The sequence below is a fragment of the Neltuma alba genome, unplaced genomic scaffold, assembly GCF_004799145.2.
Source record: "Neltuma alba isolate B1F8T4 unplaced genomic scaffold, ASM479914v2 tig00011735_pilon, whole genome shotgun sequence".
NCBI classification, from domain to species: domain Eukaryota; kingdom Viridiplantae; phylum Streptophyta; class Magnoliopsida; order Fabales; family Fabaceae; genus Neltuma; species Neltuma alba.
In genome coordinates, this window is record NW_021636363.1 from 344,930 (window position 1) to 372,929 (window position 28,000).

General features: G+C 35.6%; 3 protein-coding genes across 7 annotated transcripts; 1 reads left to right on the top strand and 2 right to left on the bottom strand.

The window, feature by feature from the left end:
- Window positions 1–4,600: 4,600 nt before the first annotated feature.
- On the top strand, window positions 4,601–5,548 carry LOC114717380 (LOB domain-containing protein 29-like). The gene is made up of 2 exons (XM_028902502.1): window positions 4,601–4,879; window positions 4,980–5,548. Exons 1-2 carry the CDS (start codon window positions 4,601–4,603, stop codon window positions 5,412–5,414), a joined length of 714 nt encoding a protein of 237 aa, XP_028758335.1. The 3' UTR covers window positions 5,415–5,548.
- A 9,775-nt stretch (window positions 5,549–15,323) lies between these two features.
- On the bottom strand, window positions 15,324–16,829 carry LOC114717427 (LOB domain-containing protein 16-like). Its single transcript, XM_028902551.1, is given in 3 exon segments — window positions 15,324–15,846; window positions 16,404–16,510; window positions 16,513–16,829. Coding segments are annotated over 3 exon segments (636 nt in total). The 5' UTR covers window positions 16,715–16,829; the 3' UTR covers window positions 15,324–15,519.
- Window positions 16,830–17,923: 1,094 nt separating this feature from the next.
- Window positions 17,924–27,998, bottom strand: LOC114717390 (poly [ADP-ribose] polymerase 1). Of its 5 annotated transcripts, none has more exons than XM_028902517.1 (21): window positions 27,672–27,998; window positions 26,634–26,683; window positions 26,366–26,549; window positions 24,977–25,160; window positions 24,538–24,874; window positions 23,896–24,091; window positions 23,661–23,819; window positions 23,485–23,545; window positions 23,307–23,370; window positions 22,974–23,225; window positions 21,496–21,730; window positions 21,272–21,384; window positions 21,128–21,204; window positions 20,814–20,974; window positions 20,174–20,365; window positions 19,952–20,060; window positions 19,541–19,623; window positions 19,302–19,439; window positions 18,920–19,102; window positions 18,302–18,386; window positions 17,924–18,153 (listed from the first exon to the last, which is right to left on the bottom strand). In XM_028902517.1, exons 1-20 carry the CDS (start codon window positions 27,813–27,815, stop codon window positions 18,339–18,341), a joined length of 2,970 nt encoding a protein of 989 aa, XP_028758350.1. In that variant the 5' UTR covers window positions 27,816–27,998; the 3' UTR covers window positions 17,924–18,153; window positions 18,302–18,338. The 5 variants fall into 5 exon arrangements, with proteins under 5 accessions (XP_028758350.1, XP_028758349.1, XP_028758352.1 ...); XM_028902516.1 differs by having other exon boundaries at window positions 17,924–18,158; XM_028902519.1 differs by having other exon boundaries at window positions 17,924–18,386; window positions 24,538–24,865.
- Between the last annotated feature and the right edge of the window lie 2 nt (window positions 27,999–28,000).

Consider the following 28,000-nt stretch of genomic DNA (forward strand, 5'->3'; position numbering starts at 1 on the left):
AGACATATAAATTTGGAAATTAACCTTCCGTAGCAAAAACTTCAAGGCTAAAATACGTGCATAATGTCGCTCCCTTATCAATTTAACGTTTTAAGAAAATACATATCAATGGGCCTTAATTATTTAATTAAGTGCTACTTAACTTTGAACACTTGCATTTCCTTTATGACCAAAAAAAAATCCTTTTAAAAAAAACTCAAAATGTAACTCCACACACTGGCATGAATTTGGAGTGCATAGATAATACATTACAACCTGACTCATCATACTTTTGATGAAGATTAATAATTTAATAACGATGATAAGGATTCTCGCGAGGAAAACTAATATATAATGTCAATAAACATTTTTATTTCAAGTTTAAAAACTTTCTTGGAAAGCTGAGATTGTTTTTATTTATATCTATCATAACAGCGCGAGAATTATAATTTATGATTAATTATTAATTTAGTCGAGGACAAGTAGATGTATTTTTTATTATTGGTCTGCCATGGATGATTTCTTTTAATCTCCAATCATTAAAATGATTGTTTTTTTGCTCCTGCAATAACCCATTTTCTTATAAAAGCTCAATCTGCACAAACGCCAAAGTTAATGTCTGAGCTTATACACAATTAATTAAAAATATAGTTTTTTAACCGCAGGATTTTCATTAAACTTAAATGTTTTATGGGATCCTGATTAAATTTTTTAACTTTATAATTATAATAATATTCATTGATGATAACAGACCACCTCACAGAATTTAACAATTTTTCAGCTGTTAGTAAAGTCTTATTTGACTGCAAGCGTGATAATTTACTCAATCGTTGTTAAAGTATATATATAATCCAATGAGAGTTTACACATAACCGTTTTTGAATCAATGGTCTATAATATAGATCAATAAACATTATAAATTGAAAAATATCAGTTGGATAGCACAGCATATCAGAACAATATGCGCACCATCATGCCTTAGCATAGACAATAATTATCTTAAATTATTTTATCAAAATGATGAGTGAGAGAGAGAGTGTGTATGTGTGTGTGAGAGAGAATTATCTTAAAATCAACATATCGAATTAAAAGGCAAAAACATTCAAAACACAAAAATATAAAATCAAAATCACCTGCGTCAAACCAGAGAAACATAAACAAGGTAACCCTATATAGTCTTTTAACCAAAATACACGATGGTGACGGAAACCCAACAGATACAGGAAGAAATAATAGTAGTAGTAGTAATAACAATAATAGTCTACCGATAACTGCACAAGGGCGGGGTCTCTTGGTCGTCTAACAACATTTAATTTACATGACAACCATAGTTAGTTTACCTAACAATAGTCAGTAGAACCATATCCTTACTAAACGAATATGTGTACTCCTCCTATCTTTAAGGAACTAATTGTTGAGTTGGTTTTAGTTTTAAATATAATGATTATTTCTTATATTTATCAGTTTTTTCTAAATTATCCCTATTGATGTTTTTTCAACCATAATCAAGTAGAAGATGGGGGAGAATATTAAGAAAGATGATTACGGTGTTTTAGAAAAACATGTCATATTTTTTTATAATTAACTAATCTATTTAACTTTTTTAATATAATTAAATTAATTAAATAAGTCTTATATTAAGGATCAGAGGAGTATATACACACACATCTATATGTTATGTTGTTGTCCGGAAGGATATTAATATGCTGGTTGCTGGATATGATGAAAGAAAGTGGGAAACAAGTAAAAATGGGACGATACAAAGCGATTCCTCATTGAGGGGAGAAAATGGCTTCCACTAATTAAGGGCCATGCAATGTTAATAATTCTATACTTTGCTTCTCTCTCGTTTGTCCAATCAACCCTGCCCATAGTTATCAATAGGCTAGCCTTGTAATCACTCCTATACATATATATATATCCAAAATTTTTGCTCAAAAGCACTTTACAGCAGCCCTTCCAATCAGAGCGTTTTTTTCCTTCTTAAGAAAAAAAATTCCACTGCGTATTATAATATCTACTAGTTAATTAATAAAAGATGCTGGGAGAGATAGGAATATCTCATTGTCTCGGTTAATTGTTGAAAGAGAATGAGCTAACATATAAAAAGTGGTATCAAGTTCAAATTTCATCAGAAATACATCTATGTTAAGCAGTCATAAGGAAAATTCTGCTACTTTTGTAATATCCTTTCTGGATTTAAGAAATTGGTTATATATCCTACCCTCAATTTTCACTCTTCTATTCAAAATTTCAAAACTGCAATTTGATCAGGACCGTTTATTTATCCAACTCGTGCACTCAAACAAGAAAAAGAAAGAAAGAAAAGTAATCTACATACTAATATTTATTTAATTATGAGGGCTGGCTTTGGTTAGGGTGTCATTATTAGCTATGTTGGGGGTGTGGGGCCTGATTTTGCCTAAGTGAGGTCTACATGTTGGTGCTTATACTGGACACAAGAAAGTGATTTAAGTTATGAATGAGTTTGCAAAACCTTTGTTAATGATAATTATATTCATAATTTCTCGACAAACAAACCCCTGAGAGCCTTAAACAATTCCAAGTCTGGAAAGGGCAAGAAAATCTTCCCTTTCTCGTCCCCTTAATCCCTCTTAGATTATCCTCTTGTATGTACTAAACTAGTGCATTTTCTTTTGCTCCATTTCATGTTCTTGGGAATCTGCCTTTTTTTTTCTGTCTTTTTTGGCTGCTTTAACATGTACTCACAGGACAGCTATTATTCCCACAACAAGAATATAATCCTCCAGCAAATGCTCATCCTTTTTGTGATTAGTTAGATGTATAATTTCTTATCAATCCTATTTACAACTATAATCCATGTCTAATCAATGAAAAACACCATTCCCCCACTAGTGCTTGTTAACTGGAGACACAGTGTCCCCATATTATTGAACTTTTAATTCACAAATTATTGGTTTCAGCTCATTTAACTGAAATGACTTGTTTATTATAATATTGTATTTAAGCCTGATTTACTATGCTCTTCAATTGATTAATTAATTAATTGACATAGGATATGCAAAATATCGGAATTTGTGCCACCACCTGTTAACTAATAAGCCTTTCAATTTCAAGTTCATTTTTTTAAATTCTGGTTAACATCCAATGTACGTGCGTTTATATATAGTTTATGTAACGTAACTGCAATAATATTGCGGGACATGTTTAGGCATGCATCCTTGTTTTGATGTAAGAAAATTACAAGCACATATGGAGATTCTTAATTTAGGTCGGGAAGCAATTAGAGCATTCGATAGAGTAATTCCTTTAATTTGTCGGATAGTGGCAGATAATTATCTTGCTTCCAAGTTTTTAGCCACGAGCGACATAACAATTGTTAATCAAGAGCTAGGATTTGTATTAAAAAAGGTTATCTTTACCGTAAAGCTGTAACAAATGAGTAAACAATAATTAACCGGGTTATGATTTGATTTTATGATTACTGTATATTCTGATCAAATATATTCTCTAGGTCAACAAAAGTCGAAGTACTTGCGGCTACCACAAATAAGGTGCCAATTAATGCATTATTATTGAGAAAAGAAAGGACAAAAGAGCAGATGGATCCAAATGGTCAAGCTAAGCAAATACTTATACAATTGGGTTTGGTAATTACTAATCAATACTAGCTCTTTTTTGTCGTATTAAAGGTGTTGAACGGAATCTCATTTCTCTTACACATAAAAATACTACCTCCGGTCCTTACTATAATACTCTATTTGATTTTTATTTTGATCATAAATAAAGACCCCAATCTATTTTGTCTCTCATATTTATACATTTTTTTTTTCCAAAATAGCATTTCTAACAATGATAGTTCAAGTCAATACACTTGACTAGTAAGGATATTTTAAGAAAGATAACATCTATTTAGAACAAATAACTAACTCAATTTACTTCCTTAATCTTCTCAAATTAGTCAACTGGCTCTTATAATTAGAACCGGAGGTAGTAGTAAATTAGGCTAATTTTTTTAATGTTTCATAAAATTATGATTAATATATATATTTTTTACAAAAAGATTATAAGCCTGTGCTTTATACTAAGTTAAATGTGAGTTGACGGTCCATTATATTGCTTATGAACAATTGAACATCACTACTTTTTAGAAATTAAATTTTATATTGATATAATTTATATCTAATTTAATTTTCTTTTGACAATTCGATAAACATATATGATTATAAAAACAACTAATCTAATTTCTGAAAGAAATGTGCTACTCGTGTAAAAAGTTTAACTTCTGTCGTGTAAAAGAAATAAAAGAACTTGAAAAATCATTTTTGAAATAAAGAGTATGAAGTATAATTTAAAACGAAAATTTTAAAAAATCAGTCTCATTTATTGAATAAAATTTTTGTATATGATGAGATGGTAGATTTTTTTAAAATAATATAACAAACAAGTACTGTAGGCCAATAAGGGAACCTAACGGAATTAATTATTCCTTATTCTAATCCACCCCCCTCTTGCTTTGGTGTATATAAAGATGGTGATAAATGATTTGTGAATTGCACAAGAGCCAGAAAAAAACCAAAACAATATTACCTCAAAAACCACAAAACCCCAAAACTAAACACCCCCCAAAATTATTAAGATGACTGGTTCTGGTTCTCCCTGTGGAGCCTGCAAATTCTTGAGAAGGAAATGTGTGAGAGGCTGTGTTTTTGCCCCTTACTTTTGCCATGAACAAGGCGCTACTCATTTTTCAGCCATTCATAAGGTTTTTGGTGCAAGCAACGTCTCTAAGCTTCTCTCTCACCTCCCTGTAAGCGACCGTTGTGAAGCTGCAGTGACCATCTCTTATGAAGCTCAAGCCAGACTTCAGGATCCTATTTATGGCTGTGTTTCCCATATCTTCACCCTCCAACAACAGGTCTGCTTCGACGACCGAGCAATGATTTACTTAGTGAAAACCCTAATCTGTGACTGGAATTTTGAATTTAACATCCGTACTGTTGCTTTAAATTCTGCAGGTGGTTAATTTACAAGCACAGCTAGCTTATCTGAGGGAACAGGCAGCTCAGAGCAATATTCTGAATGCTTCTGTCACTGAAAACCCTAATAAACCTGCTGCTTTCTCTGATCATGATCTTCAAAAGTGGTTCCAGCCGGAGAATTCCAACACAGGGACCCAATTTCTTCCCAGCTCGTCTGATATTAATTCTTTTGCAACACAGTGCTACGGAAACTACACAACTCCCTTCGTGAATCCAAACCCTATTGGGGATTATAAAAGCTCAGGAACCATGGAAGACAGTGGTTCATTGTCGAGCTTTCATGGGGAGACCAATTGTAACTCCGTGTCCTTCGACATGCAAACAAGCAATAGGCAGTGGGACTTTCACGAAGTGGATGACCTTCAATCAGTGGCTTTTGGTTACAGTGATGACCACAGATCAGCTTCATGAAAAACTAATGGTGAACGACGTATCAATTTTGAATGCTAGTTGCTGCATATATATTGTGAAGAACATATATGCGCTAGCTAGCAATCCTTCTGTGTTGCCATATATAAATAAGCTAGCTAGGAAGCCTAGAAATTTTCACATATCTAGACTATTTTGGAATGTTGGAAATTCACCCCTATTTATAACCTTGCTGTGTTAATATCAATCAGTAGTGTAATTCTTACGGATAGAAAGCTCTGGTTTTCTCTCAGTTAAATTGTTCTTTTTTCTGGGAAAAAAACAAATTTGTTTATCACCTATAGCAATTAATGATCTTAAATTTTAGCCTGACGAAACCAGTCACACGTTCTGAATACTTTATCTTTCTGATATACACACGAGGACTTTGGATTTACATTAGATCTGAACAAAGTAAGCATGGTAACCCCAGAGTAAATTAATTAGGAAACCCCATGTGGAGCAAAGTTGCTCTTTCTTTTAATTTCCTCTGAAATAAGTAAACCCCCCCCCCCCCCAAAGTTATCCGTAACGCAAAAGGCACATAGAAAGAGTCAGACATATCCTTGGTTCTCACTTAATGGTGCAACTTGCTATATCAAGTGCTCTGGTATAAAGACACGTTTTGATTGCTCAATTAAAATGGTGCACTCCTTCCATTCCACCTTTGTTACTTATACAGTTATTAGCTAGAAAAGTGTATTTGATTAAAACCATGTGACGTAGATATATGTATAGAACAGTTCAATATATGTGAAAGCACGATCTTCTGCTTTGTATTTATTTGGGGATATTATCTCGAAGAGCTGTATATATAATTACTATATAATCTGCTGGTTGGTAAGTGGGAAAACTAACTTGGCCGTTTTCCCACACTGCAGTATTTTCTTATTGCTTGAGGTTTACCGCTGCCGATGTCTGACGAATTTGTCAATCACATGCACTTGTTTAATCATGAGTTTATATATATCTCTCCACCAGAGATGAAAATAATTATATTTTCACCTCGTGTGTGTTATAACTTATAAGGAGTTCAGACGATGACAGTACCAGAGAGGTTCATTTTGTTTAAGAAGCCGTACGCACACAGGTTCCCCAAAACTACTGGAGTCTGGCCTCTAGAATATGTACATTCCTTTATAAAATTTACAGTGCGTGCTTGGTTGGTGGGAATCCAAATAGAAGAAGCAGCAGAGAGAGGAAATTGGCAATATGTTGGGATCAGGAATATATTATTAGGGCTATATTTACATTAAACAACTTCAATATTGCATCTTAATCTTTATACCAAGTGTGCGTGTTTGTGTGTATATATATGTTTACCATTGATAGGGTTCTTCTCAAGGCCACTGTCTAGTGCTTGCGACTTCTAGAAGTATTCGATTCACACACAGTCCTCAAATCCCAGGAGAGGAAACAAGTTGCATTAAAATATAGTGAAGCTGATCGAAAGGCTCTGATCAGAACCTTTGTACGTGCAGACCTCTGAATATTCATATACTTGTAACTTTTTTGTAACTCGAGACTGCAAACATGGAAAGAAGAAGTGAACATCCGGCAGGTACAATACCATGAAGTAGAATGCTTGAATTATTTTCAGAGCAAGTGCCAAGAACTACACACTGAGAAAAAATGGAGAAGTTTAATTATGGGCAACAACAAGCGATTATATTTGATGCCACCACAACATTTGTGAATTGCATTATTCCCAAATTTTTTAATAAAAGAACTCATGGTAAATCTGTTACTCGTAATTTACTTGTTCATCAGTCACAACTATTTATCAACTAAATCTATAATTTTAACCTAAAATTACAAAATTGCCCTCATATTATTTCTAGCCACTATTTTCCCCATCGAGACATTCATATTCTCCAACCCATGTCCAAGGATCAATGGCTTCCTTACCATTCAGATACATGACTATATAACTTTAACTACCTGCTTTCGCAGTTGCACTCCTAGATGAATTTTGACTTGCTGATGGTGTAATTGTCCAAGAACGCCCTTTAGAACGAGTTTTAAACAACTCATCCCTTAAAAACTATTGTCTTTGGTTCTAAGTATAAGAATTAAATAACTAATTTGTGGATTTTAAAAAAATTGGTTAAGCTCACTATTTGTAACAAATGGATGTTGTTTTCTCTAAAATACCCATACTAATCATGTGCGTTGAAAATATTATTTGATAAATATTATTTGAAAATATTATGACCGTGAAAATTACTTAATTAGGGGCAAAATGGATAAATAATGTTAGGAAAAAAGTGAATTTGGGTCTTATATTTAGAGTAAAATTGAATATCTAACTAGCTTTTATATTAAAGACCGGAGGTGGTATTATATTCTATTCTAAAATTCCTTCTATGCTTAGTATGAAATTTATTGTTTTCTTTAGTATTTTGAGTTTTAGGGGTTAAATGATGTTGTTGTGAAATATTTACCTATGCTCAAGACAGGATCAGCGCTGAAGGAGAGAACGCCGGTAAAAGACTTGGAAATGTTGTTCCAAACAAACTCACGTAAGTCACAACTCTAGATTAAGATATATACCTGCTAAGTATTACATATGTGCGAGAGTTTGAGAAGTTCGGAAATATTAAGAACTCTTGCAAGGATGTTCTAATAGTTATTAGATTATTAGATGTCTTGCTGAATTACAAAACTGCTCTTTCTTGATCTGCAATTTTTGCTTCAGAGGAAAAGATTAAGATTGTAACTGCAAACAGATTTCCCCTCTAATTATGCATGCATGATAATTTCACTTTCACTTCTTTTAGGTAATAACTTTAATTTGCTGCCGTTATCCACGTTTTGAGAATGACAGACAAATGCTTTTGATGGCAGTATGACACTTGAGTCACAGTGGTGAGCATGAAATATTGATGAAGTGCCTTTTTAATTTCTTTGCCATCTTAGATTCTGGTTCTACTCGATTAGTGGTGTGGTCCTTCCTCTCCTAATAACTTATTTTACGATAATTTTGAAGTTGGCTACCTTCCCCACTTGGCTCGCATTCCCTCATCATTATTTCCAGTGCTTCCTTTATTTACAGGTAGAGGTAGCTACATTACAAAGGCATTGGTGATGAAAATGCTTTTACTTTTCCTTTTTAATTATCGAATCTAGCCAGCTAGATCGCTCTTGAATAGTCTTTGACTAATCGTCAGGTGTTTTAATTAAATATTCCTACACCCAAAAGTGCCTTCCCATCATCCCATGTATGCCATGTACATGAACTTGAGAGAAACTTGAACACACACGCACACACAGAGCTTCCAAGCTTGGTTCAGTTTTCAATTCCAGTATTTGGCTTTGAATGTAATACTACTTCTGGTCTAACTATAAAACCTCGATGAGGTCTTATAATTAGGATTGGAAGTAGTATTGTCTTTGGTTAAAAAATTAGATATCTCTCCTGTTGTGATGCTATATGGAAAGCACAAAATTGACATTCTTTTGTTATGAATAACTACTTTGTATGGAAAAGGAAACATCCTTTAAATTTTAAACAGAAGAAATTAGAAAAAAGCGAGAAAGTGACAAGATTCCAAACTTTGTCAAATATATAGTAATTGGTCAGATTTAACGGAATGAATTAACAAATTTAAGGATAAAGCAAAGGGTCTAAACAACTCGCACGAAACTTCACCAAGGCTCAATGTACAGATCAGAGACCCAATTCATTCACTCATTATTTAGTACTAGCGGTGATGGTAGAACGAGCAAATGAAGCTGTACTAAAGCAGGCCCCAGAAGTTGGGCCAGGGCCACCAATTTGGACCCAAAAAGTGAGTCATGTCCAAACAGGACCCACAATCGAGTAAAGCAATAAATGATCCAAAGTCAGACCAAAAAATAACAAAGATAAGGCAAGAATGACTATAAGAAGGAATCCAAAATTTTATTTATTTTTGAAATACTTATTAAATTAAATAAAATGCACCAGATATGAGTCCATTTGTACGATGATGTACCTATTCATTGTCTGCGTGCACTGTTTGTGAGGTGTATACAGAAAACTCGTACCACTAAAAGGATCTTGTAGGACGATAGTTTTTGTAGTAAAAACAGCAGGAATGTTTCCGAATGATTGCTTTTGAAGCCTTACGTACCGTCCTCCTCTTACCTCAATAATCATGAATTTCTTTTCCCACACTCAAACTCCAACAGTTTTTTCTTCTTTTTATCTTTCGGCCTATCAATCAAATCTTATAGAACGAAATAAAGAACAGACATGAACATATTTCTGGTTTGGGGGGAAAAAAACAGAAATGCACACAAACAGCTAGATGGCACGCACGATCATATTTCTGGTTTGAGAAACTTATAACTTAAAGAAGATATTGATGTAACTTTTTTTCTTTTAAAAAAGAAGATCATGATCAACTTGTTCACGATAACCTTGATATTATTGCTTAATTCAACTTGCAATTTTTTTTTATAAAAAATATGCAGAATAATAAGAGTGGCTAAGTGGAGCAAAGTCCTCAGTGAGTCAGTCTAACACGTATGAGTCATCGATGATCGCCTTCCTAATATAAACCACCCAAGCTGCAACTCTAACCCGGCCTGTGGATTCTCTTAATAAATTTTTTTTTTTACCAAAGATTCTCTTAATAAATTACTCTACAAGTTTTGAAGCCATTCATTTAAAATTCGAATCTTCATGAGAGAGACCTATATTAAATTATTAATTATTAATTATGTTGGCTTATATATAAAAATAAACCCAAGAGGGGAGAATAGTTAATATTTTCAGATTATACTTCAACCACCTTTAATTTTCGTTCCGTTTCTTTAAAAGAAGCAATAGATAACCGTTCCAAATTAATCTAGCTGTATATGCCTATGCATATCCTATCCTTCCCCTAAAACTGCAGCTGATATGATATTGAATTTAGTCAACCCCGCGTCATATTTTATACTTCACGTTAAATGTTATTTCAATAGAACGCAAAGGTCTATATATAAATATAAATATTCTTTTTTTTTGTTCCACCCAGTTCACTGGAGTTTTGTTTCGACTACATCTGGATCCGACCCGCGTCGCGCACCTGGCTGTGGTGAGTTAGTCTCCTAACAGGAATTTCTGCATACGCTGAGGTTCGAACTCGAGACCTCGTTTAAGCAGTACCAAACCGCTTACCACTTGGACCAACCCTGTTGGTAAATATATATATTCTAAATACGCTATAATCCCACCTAATTAAAGATTAAGATAGTGATCCAATTACCATGAGCTCGAGCCCATGTTGATGTGCCTGGCCGGCATCTTCTTCTTCTTCCTCACATATTTGTCTTATCCGCTGCACTCTGTATGTCATGTGTAGAAATACTATGGAATATGTATGCTGACAACGGACCTGGCTTCTCTTCGCTAACAAGGTCCCTGCGCTGCCCTTAGGGGTGGAAACAGGCCAGGCGGCCTGTCAGGGGCCTACGGCCTGGCCTGTATTTGGCCTAGCTTGGCCTGGCATATTTTCCAAAAAAGACAGGCTCAGGCCTGTTTGAAGGCCTGTTTAAGTTAAAAGGCCAGGCTTAGGCTCTCTAAAAGGCCTGTTAACCCTATTAGGCCGGCCTGAGCCTGTTAGAAACTTATAATTATAATATATAAAAAAATTAGTTAATGGTATTGTTAATGTGTACTTTTAATTTATTTTTTTAATTTTAATATATAGTTAATAGCTTAGTTCTTCCTTAGATTTTGAAGTTTAGTTGACAAGTAAAGATAAAAATATAATTTAAAATAAAAATATCAATAAATAATATGATCTTTAAATCTCAAAAATATAAATAAAATAGGGAAGAAAATTTTTGTTCCAAGAATGATAGATTAATTAACTTATGTATTATATTAATTAAATTATGATACTCTCTTTATTCATTGTAAAATTAATAATTTTTTTTATTTATTTGTCTTAATTTTTTTGGTACTTAAACATAGTTTTGTCCCAAATTTTAACATATAATTCGAATTAGTTTTCAATAATATCCTTATAAATTGTAATTAAGATTTAAAACAGTACCTATGATACTAAAATTTAAATAAAAGAAAAAACTAAAAAAATTAATTATTATGTATACTTTTTTTATTTTAGCTTTTTTCTAAAAAAATTTATTGTAATTTGAATTTTAAAAAAAAAACAGTTTTTTAACAGGCTCCAGGCCAAGCAGGCCTTTATACAAGCCAGGCTCAGGCTGAAAAATAAGCCTGTAATAGGCCACAGGCCAGGCTCAGCCTATAGGCTACAAAACAGGCCTGGCCTGTTAAGAGTAAAGCCTGGCCTGGCCTGTTTTCACCTTAGCTGCCCTGCCCTCCTCTACCCAAAACACTGTCGTTTTAGGTGCAAAATGAGGGGAGTTGATTGCTTTTTTTTTTTTTTTTTTTTTTGTATTTTGAAGTTTTTTTAGTAGCATCTAAAATATTTTTTTGGTAGCACCTAATGTCTCATAATAATTTTTGGTACACTTAATACTCTAAAATATTTTTTGATACATTTAGCATCTTAAAATATTTTTTTCATAAGCATCAAATATCCTAAAATAATTTTTTGTTACATTCAGTATTATAAAATATTCTTTTAGTGACATGGCTTAAAAAAAACAAAAATACAAAAAAAAAAGAATAAAAAAAAAAACCAATCAGCTCCCCTCATTTCACACCCAAAATGACAGTGTTTTGGGTAGAGGAGGGCAGCGGAGGCACCTTGTCAGCCGAGAGAAGCCAGGTCCTGCTGACAACACCTGTACAGTCTTTTATCTTAACATCCTCCCAAGAGCTATGTATAAGAGTTTTACTTTAGCTAAAAAAAAATATAAAATCTCAAACCATTTTAACTCTTAAAGTTATATTTTTTTTTTCCAAAATTATTCCTATTAATTGTATATCTTGGAAAAAGATTCCATAGAAATATTTTTTATTGCCAATAATTAAAGGAGATATTTTAGAAAAACAATATTTTTTATAATAACTAACTCAATAAATTTTTAATATATATAAATTTATTATTAGGATGTTATATTTAGAATAAGAGAAATAATAAAGAATTCATTTCATGGCCCCCTCGCATGGAGAGAGGCTAATCTTCAGTATATTAGATTTTATAACTCACCAGTTTCTCTCGCGGCTTTCTTGAAGCATTCTTGGTGATTGTTTTGAGAGGTTGCGTGTTCGAGACGTGGTATGGCATACACTCCCTCCTTTGAACCAAAAAAAAATAACTCACCTTGGACTAATAGAAAGAGATCACATTTGTGCAATTTTTTGACCCCTTTTTCTACCAGGCAGCTGCCAATCTCAATAATTAAGAGAAGACTTGGCTTTAACTTCACTGTGCAGTGTATATTGGTTCGATTCCACTTTTCTGGGGCAGCTTTTGATGTCGCTGTCACGTTCAGCTAATCATCACTCTCTCCCAATTAAGCTAGTGGGAATAGAACACTTTTCCAAATACAAGCTAATTAATGGATTCTAATTATGCACATAATAATTAATTTATATATGTCATTAATATATGCTCCTATTGGAGTCCAGAGCTTAAAGCCTGCATTATATTTTATATTCCTCCTTTCTCTACTTTGCCATCCCTCAAAAGCTTCCGATCAGCAGGTATGGATCTCACTCACTTAACTGCCTCTTCACTCTGCCTTTGGCTTATACTTTATATACATGCCACATTATGCTCATTAACTAGTGGACTTTTGTATTTTATTAATTAATCAGATATGTCCCTTCACTTAGTGCTTATATATTTAACTTATCTCTCCATAAATAATTGTTCTGTTTCTCCTGCAAGATCATTTTGAAGGGGCTGTCTGGGTTCATTCTTTATTTTAATTACTACTTAAATAACACCTTGTGGCCTGGGCGCACTATATATATATATATAGAGAGAGAGAGAGAGAGAGCTATTAAAGTATTAATTATTCTCTCCCTGTCACTAGATATTGCTGAGATAAACTTCAAGATCTCGCATCTGGAATATATAACTTTCTGAATGTTCCATAAGTCGTATCTCTTGACCTGCATTGATCACCTGACAAATCAGTTTCAAGAGGCTACTGATGCAATTATAATATATATTGGAGCTCGTCCCTAATAGACTCTCCAATGGTCAAAAATGTCTGTTAACTTCTTAGGGAGGGGATAGGTATACGAGTCTATGTCCTATATATATATAGATATATGTTACGTTATGCAATAATCCATATTGTCATCGGTACAAATAAATAAAAAGGGGTGGCGTTTTCAGTTAGGATCTTTTGCTTCGGTCACTTGCAGATTTTCATGGATATCGTATGGTCCCCAAGCTCAAACAGGTGCCCATAATGAGAAGTAGAACAATATCATATTGCCACAGCATGTTCATGTTCATGGTCTTGGATCACTTGTCTCGATCTCATCGAGAGCTCTCTCCTCTATTATTATTGTATTCATAAATCCCTCTCGATCGGACCAAATTATAGTTCTTTTCGTTTTTATCTTTTAAACAATTTATAACTTGTACCCTGCATGCTTAGTTTCTTGTCGATCCCATTATTGTTCATTTCACCAATAATATTTCGGTCGCATGGAAAAATCATGATAATTGTCATTGACAATGAAACAGTGACACCTACTGCTTCCCCAAAAAAAAAAAAAAGGTCAACTTTTAAAGTAACTCATGGACCTGTAGGTTAATTAATTATTATGATAATAACAAGCATATATAGCACCATATGGAATTCAAATCCGCCTTTGTTCTCTATGTGCAAGCTATATAATGGAACTGAATAGCCAAAAAAAAAACTTACATTAAGTTCTTTTATTATATACTCAGGAAATTAGTGCAGATTAATCGAGATCTGCTAAAAACCATTGCTTAATTCAATATGATATACTCAGTGGACTGTGTGTTTCTTTATTATATACTATGTGTCAATGTGAGAAGCAAAACCAGTGACGTAGCTAGCAGATGCTTTCAGTCGAGGGGACACGGTGTCTAATCGTAGGAATACAACAAAGAGTGAAATGAGAAAACAACTAATCGATGAACAAGCACTAATGTTAGGTAAACCTACCAGTTAAAATATAAAACCTAGGAGAGTGGGGTCCGTTTGGTACTGATCCCGAGCTTGTGTTTGCCTTCAGCTCTATAATGATAACATCAAAGTCCTTGGGACACTGCTTCTGCCATAACAAAATCTTAAAAAAGTTGTCTTATCAATGCGCTCAAAGCAGACATTGCATTTGGATCTGAACCCGTTGGGATCAATAGGGCAACTTGGTTCACTTTTGACTTATAGAGTTCCTGATTTCAAATCTTTTGCAATATAAAAATGCAAAAAGAGATAAAATTCCTAGACACGGTCTAAGAAGCCATGATTGTGGCTCATGCACGATCTCTTTTTGGTCCCCTCCGGTTTCTTTTCGAAAATATGCTTATATAATCAGGTTTTGGAAGAGATTAAGTGTACCTAGCTACTTGACTGTGTTAATTAATTGATAATAACTTTCTTTACATTTACTGACATGGGATAATGACAGGTTACGTGTTTGTCTTTTAAGAATGCCAACCAAACTCAGGTAGGTGGCTCTCCCACTAGAAATTCACTTACTTTTTAAATTAAGTTAAATGAAAGGAATGAGTTTGAGACGAAGATGCCAATTCCAAATTTGTGTAATAACTGAGCACACCTCATAATTCCAAGATATGCATCATTATTGAAGTTTGACAGGTAAAGAATGCATGTATAATAATGCGAGACAAGCCCTACTGTTGTAGGCTCTCTTTAATTTATAGTTTGGGGCTGTCCCTATTATTGTAGTTCACAAAAGAACTACATTATTTTCAACACTGGCAGCTAATATTTAGCAAGCACAGTAACTGATGAGATAACTTAGATAAGATAAAACGATAGAGATTGACATCTATAAAGAGCGCAAAAAATTTAATTAGTTTTGGATTGGAAGCCACGGACAGAAAAAGCCTAAATGCCCAGTTTAGGCCTACCAGTTAAGGGAACTAATACTCTCAGTATATACATCAAGGGATCGGATGCCCTTGAAGAAAACGTTAACGTACAAAGACAGATTAATAGAGAATAGCTCATTGATTATTAGAGCCTAGTTTCTCATCATTCTGAGTGCTAGCTCTTGAAGCTCGCTCAAGTCGTTGCTATCATACGATGGACTTTTCTTGGAGCGAGGTTGCTGGAAAGAGAAACCTTCTTGCTGCAAACACATGGATCCATCGTGAATTGTAGAGTAATCAACGGAGTCAAGAGAACTCTGAGGAGATATAGGGTTCATGTTGCTGTAACTAGTGCCATAGACTGGATTCAGTGTTTGTCCATAAGCATTGTTCCTTCCCCAGTAGTCTTCATTATTCTCTGTGCTCTTCTGAGCCAACTGTGCCTTGGCTTGCATCAGCTGTGCTTGCAAGCATGCCACCTGCATTTCATCAATACCGAGATCTGTGAGTTGAGAAAGAGGTGGATTCATTAACCAAAGATGGCATAACAACATTTTCCCTACCTGACTAGCTAGTTTCTGTGTGTGCGCGTGTGGTTTTATGGCTCATAATTAGTAGGCTTGTATTGGCTGTTGAAGTTAAATAGAAGCCAAACCTAGGTAGACAAACTGAATGCAAGAGAAAGACAGTGATTTATAGCGTGTGTGTGTGAAGGACTGGGGGCGCAGCTGCCCCTCAATTTTGGGGTTTATAAATGACCTCACAGATTCCAAATTTCAGTGTATAGGCAGAAAAAAATAACGGGGAAATGAGAAAGAAGTAGAATTAATTCTGAGTTCTAAAGTGGTAAAACTGAATAACAATATGGATGCCCCTTCTTCAAGGAGGGGTTAAAAAAAAAAAAGTTAGAATACATAGAACTTGTTCAGCTTTAATGTAAATTCAGGCAGGACGCATAACTTAGGAGTTAAACGAAATACAAAGTTGAGAGAGCTTCAGTAGTCAGAAGAACTATAAAAGTAAGCAAAGAGGGCACCTGTTGTTGTAAGGCAAAAATGTGGGAGACACAACCATAAACAGGGTCTCTGATACGAGCCTGAGCTTCATAAGCAATAGTGAGGACAGCCTCACAACGATCATGGGAGGCAAGTTCAAGAGGAGTTTGGAGACATTACTAGCTCCAAACACCTTATGTATGGCAGCAAAACTAGCAGGGCCTTGGTCGGAGCAGAAATAAGGAGCAAATATACAATCAGCCGCGCACTTTCTTCTCAGAAACTTGCATGCCCCACAAGGAGACCCTGAACCTCCACTCCCATTTCCACTATTACTTCCGGAACAAGCCATAATACAGACACCACAACTTCAACAAGAACAACAACAAAAAAGAAAGAGAATTAAGAAAAGTTTAAGCACACGAGCACACTAGGAAATGGTGCAAGAAGATGATGTGAGAACTAAGGGAAGTGGGAGGAAGGGAGGGACTTAGGGGAATTAAATAAGGGACATAAAGAGAGGGAAATGTGAAAGGGAGACATGGGGTCGCTCTGATGTAGGGTTCTGAGGAGACACTGCGTAATGGAAGATGCATTGTGGGGACTTGTTTTAGTGATGGGGTTTTGATTTTAATTAGTTTAAAGAAATTTAACCATACATGTAATTGGTTTGGTATGTTTTGCGCCGAACGCCGCACCTGAAAACTGCTCTTCTTTTTGTCGCTTTTTTGACGCTGACTCACTCTCACCGCCACCTGTCCCTACCTTTCACCCACGCCTTTCGGTTCTGTTCCCTGCTTTCTCTCCCCTTCTCTCTTCTTTCCCTCTTATCATCCGTTTTTTACCTTTTCTGGACTTCTATATTTTTGTATATAACACAATAAACCTGAGTTAATAAACATAGTTTGTTTAAAGTCGATACAAGAAGGTTGGATACGAGGTACTCAGGTTGAAAAAGAAAAATTACATTTGGTCACTGTACAGCACTTGTTTATCCGGTATTGGATCCACTTAAGAGAGTGAACACATTTGAGAAAATAAGAGCCAAATGTGAATCGAATCGGAGTAGAATAAGAAGCGTATATCATTTTATAATCATTACAAATAATAATATGCTTCTAGATTGCTGGGTCGCCGGCCATTATTCTGCAGGACGGCTTCAATTTCTTACATGCGTATAAAAGCATTCCCGGCCATCAAAGAAACGTGAAATGTGCACCCTTTAATTTATACAGCTATTAATTAACGCGGAGGTTCCCTTTCGTGATTTTTTCCCTTAATAACCTCGTTCTAAATTACTTAAATGTTTCCAATTCTATTAGAAAGCGAGGTTTGTCCACATCCAGGGACTTCGACCCCTCCTTTATGATTTTCATTTTAATTTTGCCTAAAGTATGAAATTTATATGATCCGCCCAAAAACTATAATGATGTTTTTTGGGTCCGCGTTAATTTTTGCACAAGCATAATTTAATTCATTGCATGAATATGTACATCCATGGAGATAGTAACGTCATCCTTGACAACAAGAAATGGCTTCACTTACCTTGAGCTTGATGGAATGATAGGAATTAACATGCAAGATTATATATACACCTAATCATGTCATGATGTTATCAACATCAGTTAACAGCGTCGCTCTGCACATGACACACATGCAAACCAGATATAGTATCTTGTGTATTCAGGGCCCCCACAAAAACCTCATCATCACCACCGTATCACTTACAATGCTAAGGACAAACTGCTACAAGGGTTTCAAATTTCTGAATGGCTTCGTTCAACTTTATCCCTGCCCTTGCAACCAAAAAGAAAGAAAGAAAACAGAAGTTGAAGGTCTCCAGTCATCCCAAAATGAGACCTTTCATCATCCTAGAGAGAATCCTATATTCACAAAAGTCTTGGCATATCACAGGTAGAAGCGAATGCACAAAACATACCCCCAAAATACTTGACATCCAGATTACTTCCCCATCCTCATCTCTTATGATGGAACCTCACCTTCAACAAGAACTGCATCTTAACCTGCACAAAATAATCCCATATTTAATCTCATTTGTCTCAAAAGTATATGATCCTTAATTCGGGCAGTAGTATCAACTAATCCCAAGTAAGAATAGAGCATTGCGCAAGCGCATTGTTTATCAACGTTTAAGAATTGGCAAAGTGTACCTACAGAGAGAAAACTAAGTTATAACGAGACTCAAACATCATACTTTCAGTGAATCATTGTACCCTGCTGGGAGTAAAGCAAAGGAATTCTCCGTTTTTGCGGTTTTGTCCGGGCAGAAGTTCCAATCACAACACAAATATTGGAATGATAATCAAGGCAAATTGTGTCATTCATTACGGCTTAAAGTAGTTACAATTCCACGAAAAATTAAAACTAATCTGCATGAATAAATCAGCATACCAATCTATGATGTGCATTACCACATTTCATCAAAGTTCCATATCCATTTTATACTGATTGAAAATATTGAAAATTTACAAGTATTCTAGCTTCTTTCATGGGCATGGTAAGACATGAGCACCATAAGCAAAGCTTCAAAACTTACTTGAGCAGTATTGTAAGCAATAAACTCGTTGTACATGAGCTCAGAAGACTTGACTCTTGATGACACTGGTTTTCCACAAGGAACAATGACGTCATCTCTCCACCTTACAAATTCCGATTCATCAGGTACTTTCTTGCCCAGTCCTTTAGTAGAGTGCTTTCCTTCCGGAGGTTTATCCATATACTTCATGGCAAAGAGGGAAAAAACTTGTCAGAGATAAGGAAATTGCCAATATATTCAGAAGAATTTTTTATCACATACACCCCCCTTGGGGGGGGGGGGGCGCAAAGCTTGAAGGCATGCACAATAAAGTAGTAACTAATAATCAACAACCAAATGCGTTATAAACCCACATGCACGATTGGAATTAAACCAGACTGACCTTAGCATTCTTAAGCTCGTAGACATTTCCAAGGGCAACTTCACTCAAAAGCATCAGACCAACAGGATTTTTCTTATCAGCGAAGCAATACTGAGCACTTTTACTGACCAGGTCAGCAAAGTATATTCCTTTGCCAAACTGTACAGCAAAATATTCAGAATTTCATATTTGGGTAGCAATTATGTACATAGTTATAAAAATAAAAAAAAATGGAAGAGACTAAGAGAAAGACAAAGAACCATATAGCCAGTTGCTGGGGCTTCAGGAGGTGCAATTCTCAGTCCTTGGCTAAGTATGCCGACAAAATTTGTCAACCTAGACCCTGCAACAGATAACATTCTAGTTATAGGACTAACAATTTTTAATTGCTTTCATTCTCCTGAACGTTGACTTCCAGCAAGCTGTAGTGAACTTTGGCGGATACAATGTTGCAGCAAGAATAGTCAACCTTGCGGTTATATTTCAATCATATCTTCATAGACAACTGGTGTATATAATTGAAGAAATATGCAAGGATATTAAGAAGGTTCAGCTTTGAAACTCTTCCGCTCTAGTCCGTGAGTGACTGATCAGGTTTATTCTCTTTTTCATGATGTCATTAGAAGGATATTAACTAGTGTGCACAATAGTGTGACCAGTAGTAAACCTACCATGCCATAGAAGCATTCTGTTACCCAGCTTTTCTCTGTAAGGGGCATACTTGTCAAATTCTCCTTCCCTTTCAAGTGCAAAAACTTCTTCTAGCTCAAGACTCCAATCCTGTGGAGAGGACAGACTGATAATCAACACATTTTAAAAGTGAAAGGGCAAGATCCAAAGACACGGACGCATAATACAGCTTGTGAGTCGCTGCTATTCAATTATAAACACACCGTATGTGTAGGAGCATGAGTAGTATGGAGAAACTTCTCAATCAGACGATAATCTTCACTATCATGAGGAAGCGGAGAAATGTCACAGTGAAGCTTCTTATACTTATCATCAATGGAGTCATCACCATCTGCATCCAATCCAACTAATCTTGAAGCTATTTCAATGTCTTGAAGTGATTCTAACATTTTCACCTGCAAGAGCAACATAATAAAATTCATGACAAAGGAGTCCAAAATGCATCAAGATAAAGCAACAACGTTTATCAGCTACAGCCCCCATAGGATTAAGTAATTTAGACCAATTAATAGTCCTTAAAAAAAAAAAATTCAAGTTTCCATGCACTTAGAACACGTTGCATTGTTTTTCAACATGTCCCACGTTGCTTTGTAGTAATTTAAACTGCTGTTGACCAGAATGATAACAAACTTCAGCACGAGATAGATTCCAAGCTATCATATTAAAATATAAATCTAAAATCATTTTAGAAGTTAACCGCAAAAATCATTAATTTCTTTGTATCATAGTTTAAACTTCAAACTAATAAGGCAACTAAGGCACAAAGACCCGTTGGCATCAACCTAATTTCATTTTTCATAACCAAGAAAACCTAGAAACTTCTTTAGGCATCGTAATATATACCTTTGACTTAAAATCTTCCTCGTCCCTTATAACATGTGGATGAATGGAAGGAATCACAGTGAAAAACCGATTGCTAGCATCAATAAGCAGGCTTTCTCTGACTGAAGCATTGGGATTGTTATTACTTAACAGATTCTGTATATCTGTTAAGGCTTCAAACCCTGGGACAAGGAAGCAAGTCAACATACAATTAGCATTTACCAGTCAATCGATAAATAATATACATTAGAATTTCCAATGTTGCCATTGCCAAAGAAAAAATAGTCAACAAAATCATTTGTTTTTGGGAAAAAAATAGAAAACCATAATCATACCTTTTTGAATATTATTTTTGCTCAGTTTCCCAAGTGGCATTTCAGACATATTTATCTCAAATTCCATCATGGCAGCCCTGTGAAAGTCAACATTCAGTATTTTGTCATGCATAACCAAAAATAAGATAGGGTATAATTTGATACCTGTATGTTTCCACATTAAAAAGCATCTTCATCAATTCCAGTAATGGAGGGGCCAGTTTACTGTCTTCATCTTTTTTACTTTTCTTTGTAACCTGTTTGTTAACCCCATAATCCTGCAGAGGCAATTTTTTTTTTAAAAAAACAACTGCATAAGTTGAACATCCATCTGATGAGCAAGAATGATTTACATCATAATGAGATACAAGGATATGAATAAGAAGTACAATATCTAGTGGGAAAAATCTTCCTGGTTGCTTCTGAAAATTCTTTTGTTCCCAAGCCTCCCAAGGGTTTCCAGTCTTCTCAAAGAACAATCGTTTGAATTCAGCAATAGCATCTTCTTTTGACATCTCCTCCAGCTTACTTCCTCCAATTTTGTCATTACCAACCCGACCCCATTTACGGAACACATAGCAATCTGATCCTTTATCTTCTTGAATTATTTGGAGAATGTAGTAACTATGCATGGGAGATAAAAATTAGCTTATTATTGAGACAACACAGTCAGAGCTGGAAGGAATTAAAAACAGCAGAGCTAACATCTTGGAAGATAACTAAAGCAGAAATGATCAAACGCCTTTGAAGTCCAAGTGGTCAGATTAAGCTCATGAAACACATAGACATGATAGCCTTTGTTCAAAGTAACTGGCAAAAATTGTTTCATAGTCATTACGTCATTTCCATCATAACAAAGCCAACATATAAAATTCATCAGCTAAGTGACCAAAATAAATTTTATCTGCAAACCACAAAGGATGCTTATAACCAGTACAAAGGCTATACTAACTTCCAATATCGTGGGCAGCATTTTTCTAGATAAAAACAATGGTACGTGGTATTGCAAAACTCAATGAAGTGTAAAGAAAATTCAGTAATAAAAAAATACAGCAAAAAGAAAATAATCGTAAGTCTCAAAACAGTGAGGCAGATGCTTGCAAAAGGTGTTTTTTCTTTTCCAGACAACCAACATTGTGGACATTAAAAACTAAACAAGTGTACCGTAAGACCTCATGGTCCAACAAAGAATAATATAAACATCAATTTGCACGCAACCTAAGTATTCCAACATTGCTTTACTCTAGAACTTATAAATCTTCAATGAAAAATTGCCAGGTCCTAATAAGATGAGGTTTAGAACCATCAAAGATTAAACAGAGTGGAGGGAACTCTAATTGCTTATTTGGGCTTTTTTTTCTTTGGCGATTTGTCATAATTTTTTTACTAGGCACTTTTAAGATCCATTATAGAAATTATGAATTCTCAACTAGAATTGCTGGCTGCCAACAGAATGAGGTCAGTAACAAGTAAAGATTAAACAAAGTAGAGTGGTATTCACTAGCTTATTTTGACTTAAACACTAGGGTGGGCATCAGTATATATAAATCCTTTTTCTATGTTTAATGGAGAAATTCAAGGATATCATTAGCTACTTGAAGGTGGTTGAAATTACATCATATTCAGTATATATAAATCCTTCTGCTATGTTTAATGGAGAAATTTACAGATATCTTTAGTTACTTGAAGGTGGTTCAAATGACGTCATATACAATATCATCATTTCAGCTAATGTTGCAACAAGGCATATCAGAAAAGTTGTTAAAATCAAATCATATAATTTGGACATCAGTTGTAAGGAACTTGATGTTTTGGAACTTGTATGGTTTGCCATCACAAAACCCAAAAGCATAATATGGTCAGGCACCTGTTAACACCAGTAGATAAGTCAGACATATTCAGAGTTGTATTAAATATGCTTTTTCCTTCCTCAAGTATGTGACCAGAATCCTGCAGGCCAGAGGCCTCATGAACAGCACTTTGACCCTTCACTTTGATAGTGACCATGCTAGAGGCTTCATTAGTAGCTTCAACTTTGTATAAGGGAACCGGAAGCTTCTTCTTTCTTTCCACACAATCAACCAGATAATCCTCTCTGACTATAGGTACTTTCACCCTCCTAAGGAAACTCTTTAAGGTCAGCGATTATTATTAATCAGAAATGAGAACATTTGAAACTGACAATTTGAATGCACCATACTTTGCCTTCCGTATTTCAGCATCTTGCTCGTCCAGTGCCCCAATCACCACCAAGCAGTTAGTATCTACAAGTAACCAGGCCAAATTTTCATAAATCCTTTTGCGTTTGGTCAAAAAAGAAAAACATACACAAATCTCTCTTTTTGGCATCTCTTTATGTCAGTCAATATTGTAGATACCTTTCTTTACTTTAGCATGAAGCACGCCACCAACCTCCTCAACTTTGCTTTTCCACTTCACCTGCACAATCATATCTCAGAAGAATAAGATAAATAATGAAGTTAAACATGAGACTCCTAGGATGGTTACAAAGAATCCTCCAATTAGGGATGTAAAGATGGAAGGAACATTATACAACAGATTCTTTAGGATATCCAGTAATAGCAACTCTCAGTTCTCCCAAATTTTCACTGCTTGCAGATTGATGCTGGCAAGCAATGATTTGACTTTCAGAATTTGATGAACTTGGAGGCACCATCCGAACCGGTTTCTCAGCCTTTTGAGATCTGAACCACTGCAAACAGCCAGTGTAATATAAAGTCAGATACATGTTTTATATTTGATTTATGACATTATTTTTTGTTACACACCTGTTTAAGGTACTGATTGTCTGTTCCCTCTGGAACTTTCCACTTCTGTCTAAGTCGTTTGGGTTCGTTAGTAGAGTAGGAGCATTTGCTCCATTCAGAAACATAACCATGGCACCGGTACGTTCCTCCAGAATAACGGAGAGAGCCAGAACATATTGGGCAACAAGCCAGTGGTCCAAACATCATTCCATCGGCACTAAATATTAAAGTGATAAAAGATGCATTACTAAAGCAAGAAGAGTAAGTCATCGCCACACTACATTTCACAGAAAACATTTGTAAAAGTAAGTCATCACTACCATTACATTTCACAGAAAACATTTGTAAAAGACATCATAAGTAGAGAATAGAAAATAGAACAAAATTGGAAACAGGGTTACACATCTAAGCAGTACTAGCGGTGCAAGACTAGCCTGCTTCCTTTTTCCCTTTGATATATAAATTGCAATCCAGAAAGTACAAATAATGTTAGCGCAATTATTAATAAGCAAGCAAGATGGACACCAAGAAAAATTAAACTGCATCTTTTGACTGTCCAATCATAACAACTAATCATTCATAGGAAAACGGCACAGATAGGCAGGGTGAAAGCAAAAGCTTCTTTTAAGATGAGCATAGAAAATGAATGAGACAATAAATTACCAGCGGTCACGCAAATCAAGTTCTGATCCTGTTGAGTCTTGACCATTGATTTCCAGCATTAGACGCAACTCAGCAGTCGTCACATGCTTTTTCAGATCATCTTTCAGAGTCCAGAGTTCTTTGGTTTGGGCCTCTAGTCTCCTTTCCAGATCAGATGCCTTCGTTGAGTCATTAACATTTTTAACTGATGCAGCCATGCCTCCAGAAGCATCTCCCTCAGCTTTGGCAACTTTTGACTTGGGGTTACTAGCAGCATCATTCCTGCGTTTTTTGCCAGCTTTAGAAGTTGATTCACATCTGGCATCCTTAGCCTCTTGAGCCTCAATGTCTGCACCATCTGAGAACAATAATGAGATGGCAACCAAAAAAAAAAAAGGGAACATATTAGATGCAATCACTACAGCATGAATAAACCAGATATCCTAAAAGATCATTATACCTCGCTGCTTGCAATGAAGTTTCTTAGCTATGGCATTAACAGCTGATTGATCAGAAGGTGAGAGACCATCCCATCCTGGCAGCTTTTCGACATGTATTGATGGGGATAATTCCATGAGACAGTTTGCATGATGCCAAGCCAATCCTTTAGCACCTTGACCATCAGGCTTACTAGATATACGAACCTATAAATACAATAGACCTATTAGCATGAAGAGATACTCAGTCAAAATGCACATCTACACAGACCAGTGTGATTACAAATAATTAAGGAACAGTCTGAAAATCAAAACATATCTGCATAAAATACACATTAGTGTCCTTTGATGATGGCAGTCAATTTGAACAAACTTGCCAGTGAAGAAGAAAGTATGATAGGCTTCTTGTTGCCTAACTGCTTTTCTGCAGATTTCACGCAACACCAAAATGCAAATAGGACATAGAAGATCAACTTAACCACTCCACTGATTCAAACTTTTGAGGACTCTTTGAAGTGGTGCAATTTTTGAAGAGAAGAAACAAATTGGCTGCTCACCAATTCCCCAGTGCACTAGGAAAAAGTAATCTGAATCTGAAATGTTTCTGTCCAGAGCCTTAAGCATTGAAGGCTTATATTTGTTGAGCTAGAATAACAATGGAATAAAGGAAATAAATGCCCAAGAAGGGAAGCCCCAAAATCCACCCAGGCAGCAGCGAACATATTTATTTCTGGGGTCTTAAAAGTCTCATAAGAACCTTATCAACTATCCTCTTCTAACATACAATTATATTCTTAGAGCTTGGGCAGTAATAGCTTGATGTTTGAAAATATCAATATCCAATAAACAATTTTGAACAATAAATACTCAAATCAATTTTCTTTCAAATTAAAATGGGGGATGAGGGAGGTATAGTCATGTAGAGGTTGTTTTTGGCCAGACAGCATGATTCTTGGGAATGGAGACTGCGATAAGCCAGAATAACAATTCTGGTCCCATGCACCTCTGCTTGTTATACGTTTTGGTTCAAGAACTCAATAGCCACCCCAAGATAAAAGGGAAGGGTAGCAAATTCATGAAGATTGATTCCTTAACAGACATCAAAAGCGCAATTTTGCCAAGAAAACGCAAGTATTGAAATTAAAAGAATGACAATACCCTATATTCTGGAAGTGTTATCTAACATATCTGTGAAATGCTCAGGATATTACTAGATCTCAAACATGTTAATTTCCATCAATACTTTTATGATAAACAAGAAGAAAGTAGGATCTAAAAAAAAAAAAAGCTGAACCACAAACTTACGCCTTTACTTATCATCTCCTTTGCACACCACAATGCCCACAAGCAATTTACATGCTCCACTAAGTAAAGCCAAATACTATGGCATTCAAAGAAACATAAAAACCAACCTCTCCTTTGGTTATTTTTTGCCCACAATGCTTGCACGTGGCACGAGAAGTTTGTGAAACTTCAATACCATACTCCATATCTTTAATAGTATTTGACTTTGGTTGCGCAGCACTCTCTACATATTCTCTGATTTTCTGTTGATCTTCCCAACGAAGCACCTCTATGCCCTCAACGTCATCAGTTCTAGAAGAACAGTATTGCATGAAAATAAATTCGTGCCCACGTCAAATCATCATACAAATAACAACTGAGGAGAAAAACTCATACGATTTTATCTGCTTTGGTTTCTTCAGTATACAACCCGCATGATGCCACATCTGATAATAAAAAACACAGATAAGAAACAATGATGTAATGAAGTTAAAACAAGCAACCAACAGAAGAAGGAAATTATAGCATATCATTTCATCCATAATTATAACGATATTGAGATCAATTGTAGTACAACTCTTTGCTAAGGTTTCAGTCAGATACAGAAAGCTAAATGGGTCATCCCTTTAAGACGCATGAAATATCTTGGTACGTGAAATGAAGGAGTTTCAGAAAGCAACAACATAACTAGGACCCCTAGGTTACATACAATCTGATGTAATGGGCGACAAGTCAACTTTTCAGAAACTTAGAATTGCACGAGTCTTCATAGTGCAACACTAGCATTAGCAAGGAAATACAAACTGCGCCCCAACATGATTCCAAGACTAATAATAGGTTGATAATCTGCTTATAAAACCAGTACCAGACTGTAAGCCCCATTTAGTCTATGTACTGTCAACATTCTCTCCGAAGAGCATCAATTAATATTTTTTGTTCGTTGTTCAGCTTTTATCTGGTGAATCCTTAAGTTGCAACTCTTTTCTAATAATATAAATAAGGGCAATTTGCAATCATGAAAGCGGATTACTTAGCAGTACAAGATTAAATAATCCAAATATAAATAAGGACAACTCGAATGGTCCATGAGATGTTATCAGCATTTTAAAGGTAACAGGTGTTGAAGAAAATCTCTCCGCCCCTTCAACTCTGCGACAAGGCGCGCGCGCGCCGGGGGTGCAGCAAGGAACAAACAGTCACAGCCAGAATGCACGTAAAATCCTCAAGGAGGAAAAAAAAAAAAGGGAAGGGGGAGAAGCAAGGTGAGCACACAAAACTGGACAAACCCCCCAGTTATCCATCCAAACATATCCGCAAGAATAATGCGAGGAATGTAACAAAACCAAATGATTTCAGGGTTTCCAGAAATAAGAAGCGTAGAAGAAAGAGTGAGGGGGTGAATGGGGAACAGAGTAGGAATGGGTGGACGCAGACCGGCATAAAACCGTCGAACTGGGTGGCTTGAACCATCTTGCCGAGGCGAAAAGTCTCTTTGCCGATGGCACTCTTGCAAGTCTTGCAAGACGATCGTCCTGACTTCGCATACTCTGCCTTCCATGGCTTTTGAGGATTCGCCATTTTCTCCTTAATCCCACCTCACCTCCACCTTTCTGTCTTACACTGTCGGCTTTCTGGGCAGAGGAATTTATAGTGTTGGGCTTAGTACACTACAGAGTATGCTTGGGAAAGAGTCTCCGAGTCCGACACTCCGACTGTTTTACCAGTTAGCTTGTGTCCGACGCTTTGATCGATTTCTCCTTAAA

Excerpts from the sequence above, each read along its gene's own strand:
- LOC114717380 (XM_028902502.1), top strand. The coding sequence starts at position 4,601 with ATGACTGGTTCTGGTTCTCCCTGTGGAGCCTGCAAATTCTTGAGAAGG. Across the intron at positions 4,880-4,979 it reads TCTTCACCCTCCAACAACAG|GTGGTTAATTTACAAGCACA; the intron begins GTCTGCTTCGAC and ends TAAATTCTGCAG.
- LOC114717390 (XM_028902517.1), bottom strand. The coding sequence starts at position 27,815 with ATGGCGAATCCTCAAAAGCCATGGAAGGCAGAGTATGCGAAGTCAGGA. Across the intron at positions 23,226-23,306 it reads GCTGAAATACGGAAGGCAAA|GAGGGTGAAAGTACCTATAG; the intron begins GTATGGTGCATT and ends GAGTTTCCTTAG. Across the intron at positions 19,103-19,301 it reads ACGAGCTTAAGAATGCTAAG|TATATGGATAAACCTCCGGA; the intron begins GTCAGTCTGGTT and ends TTTGCCATGAAG.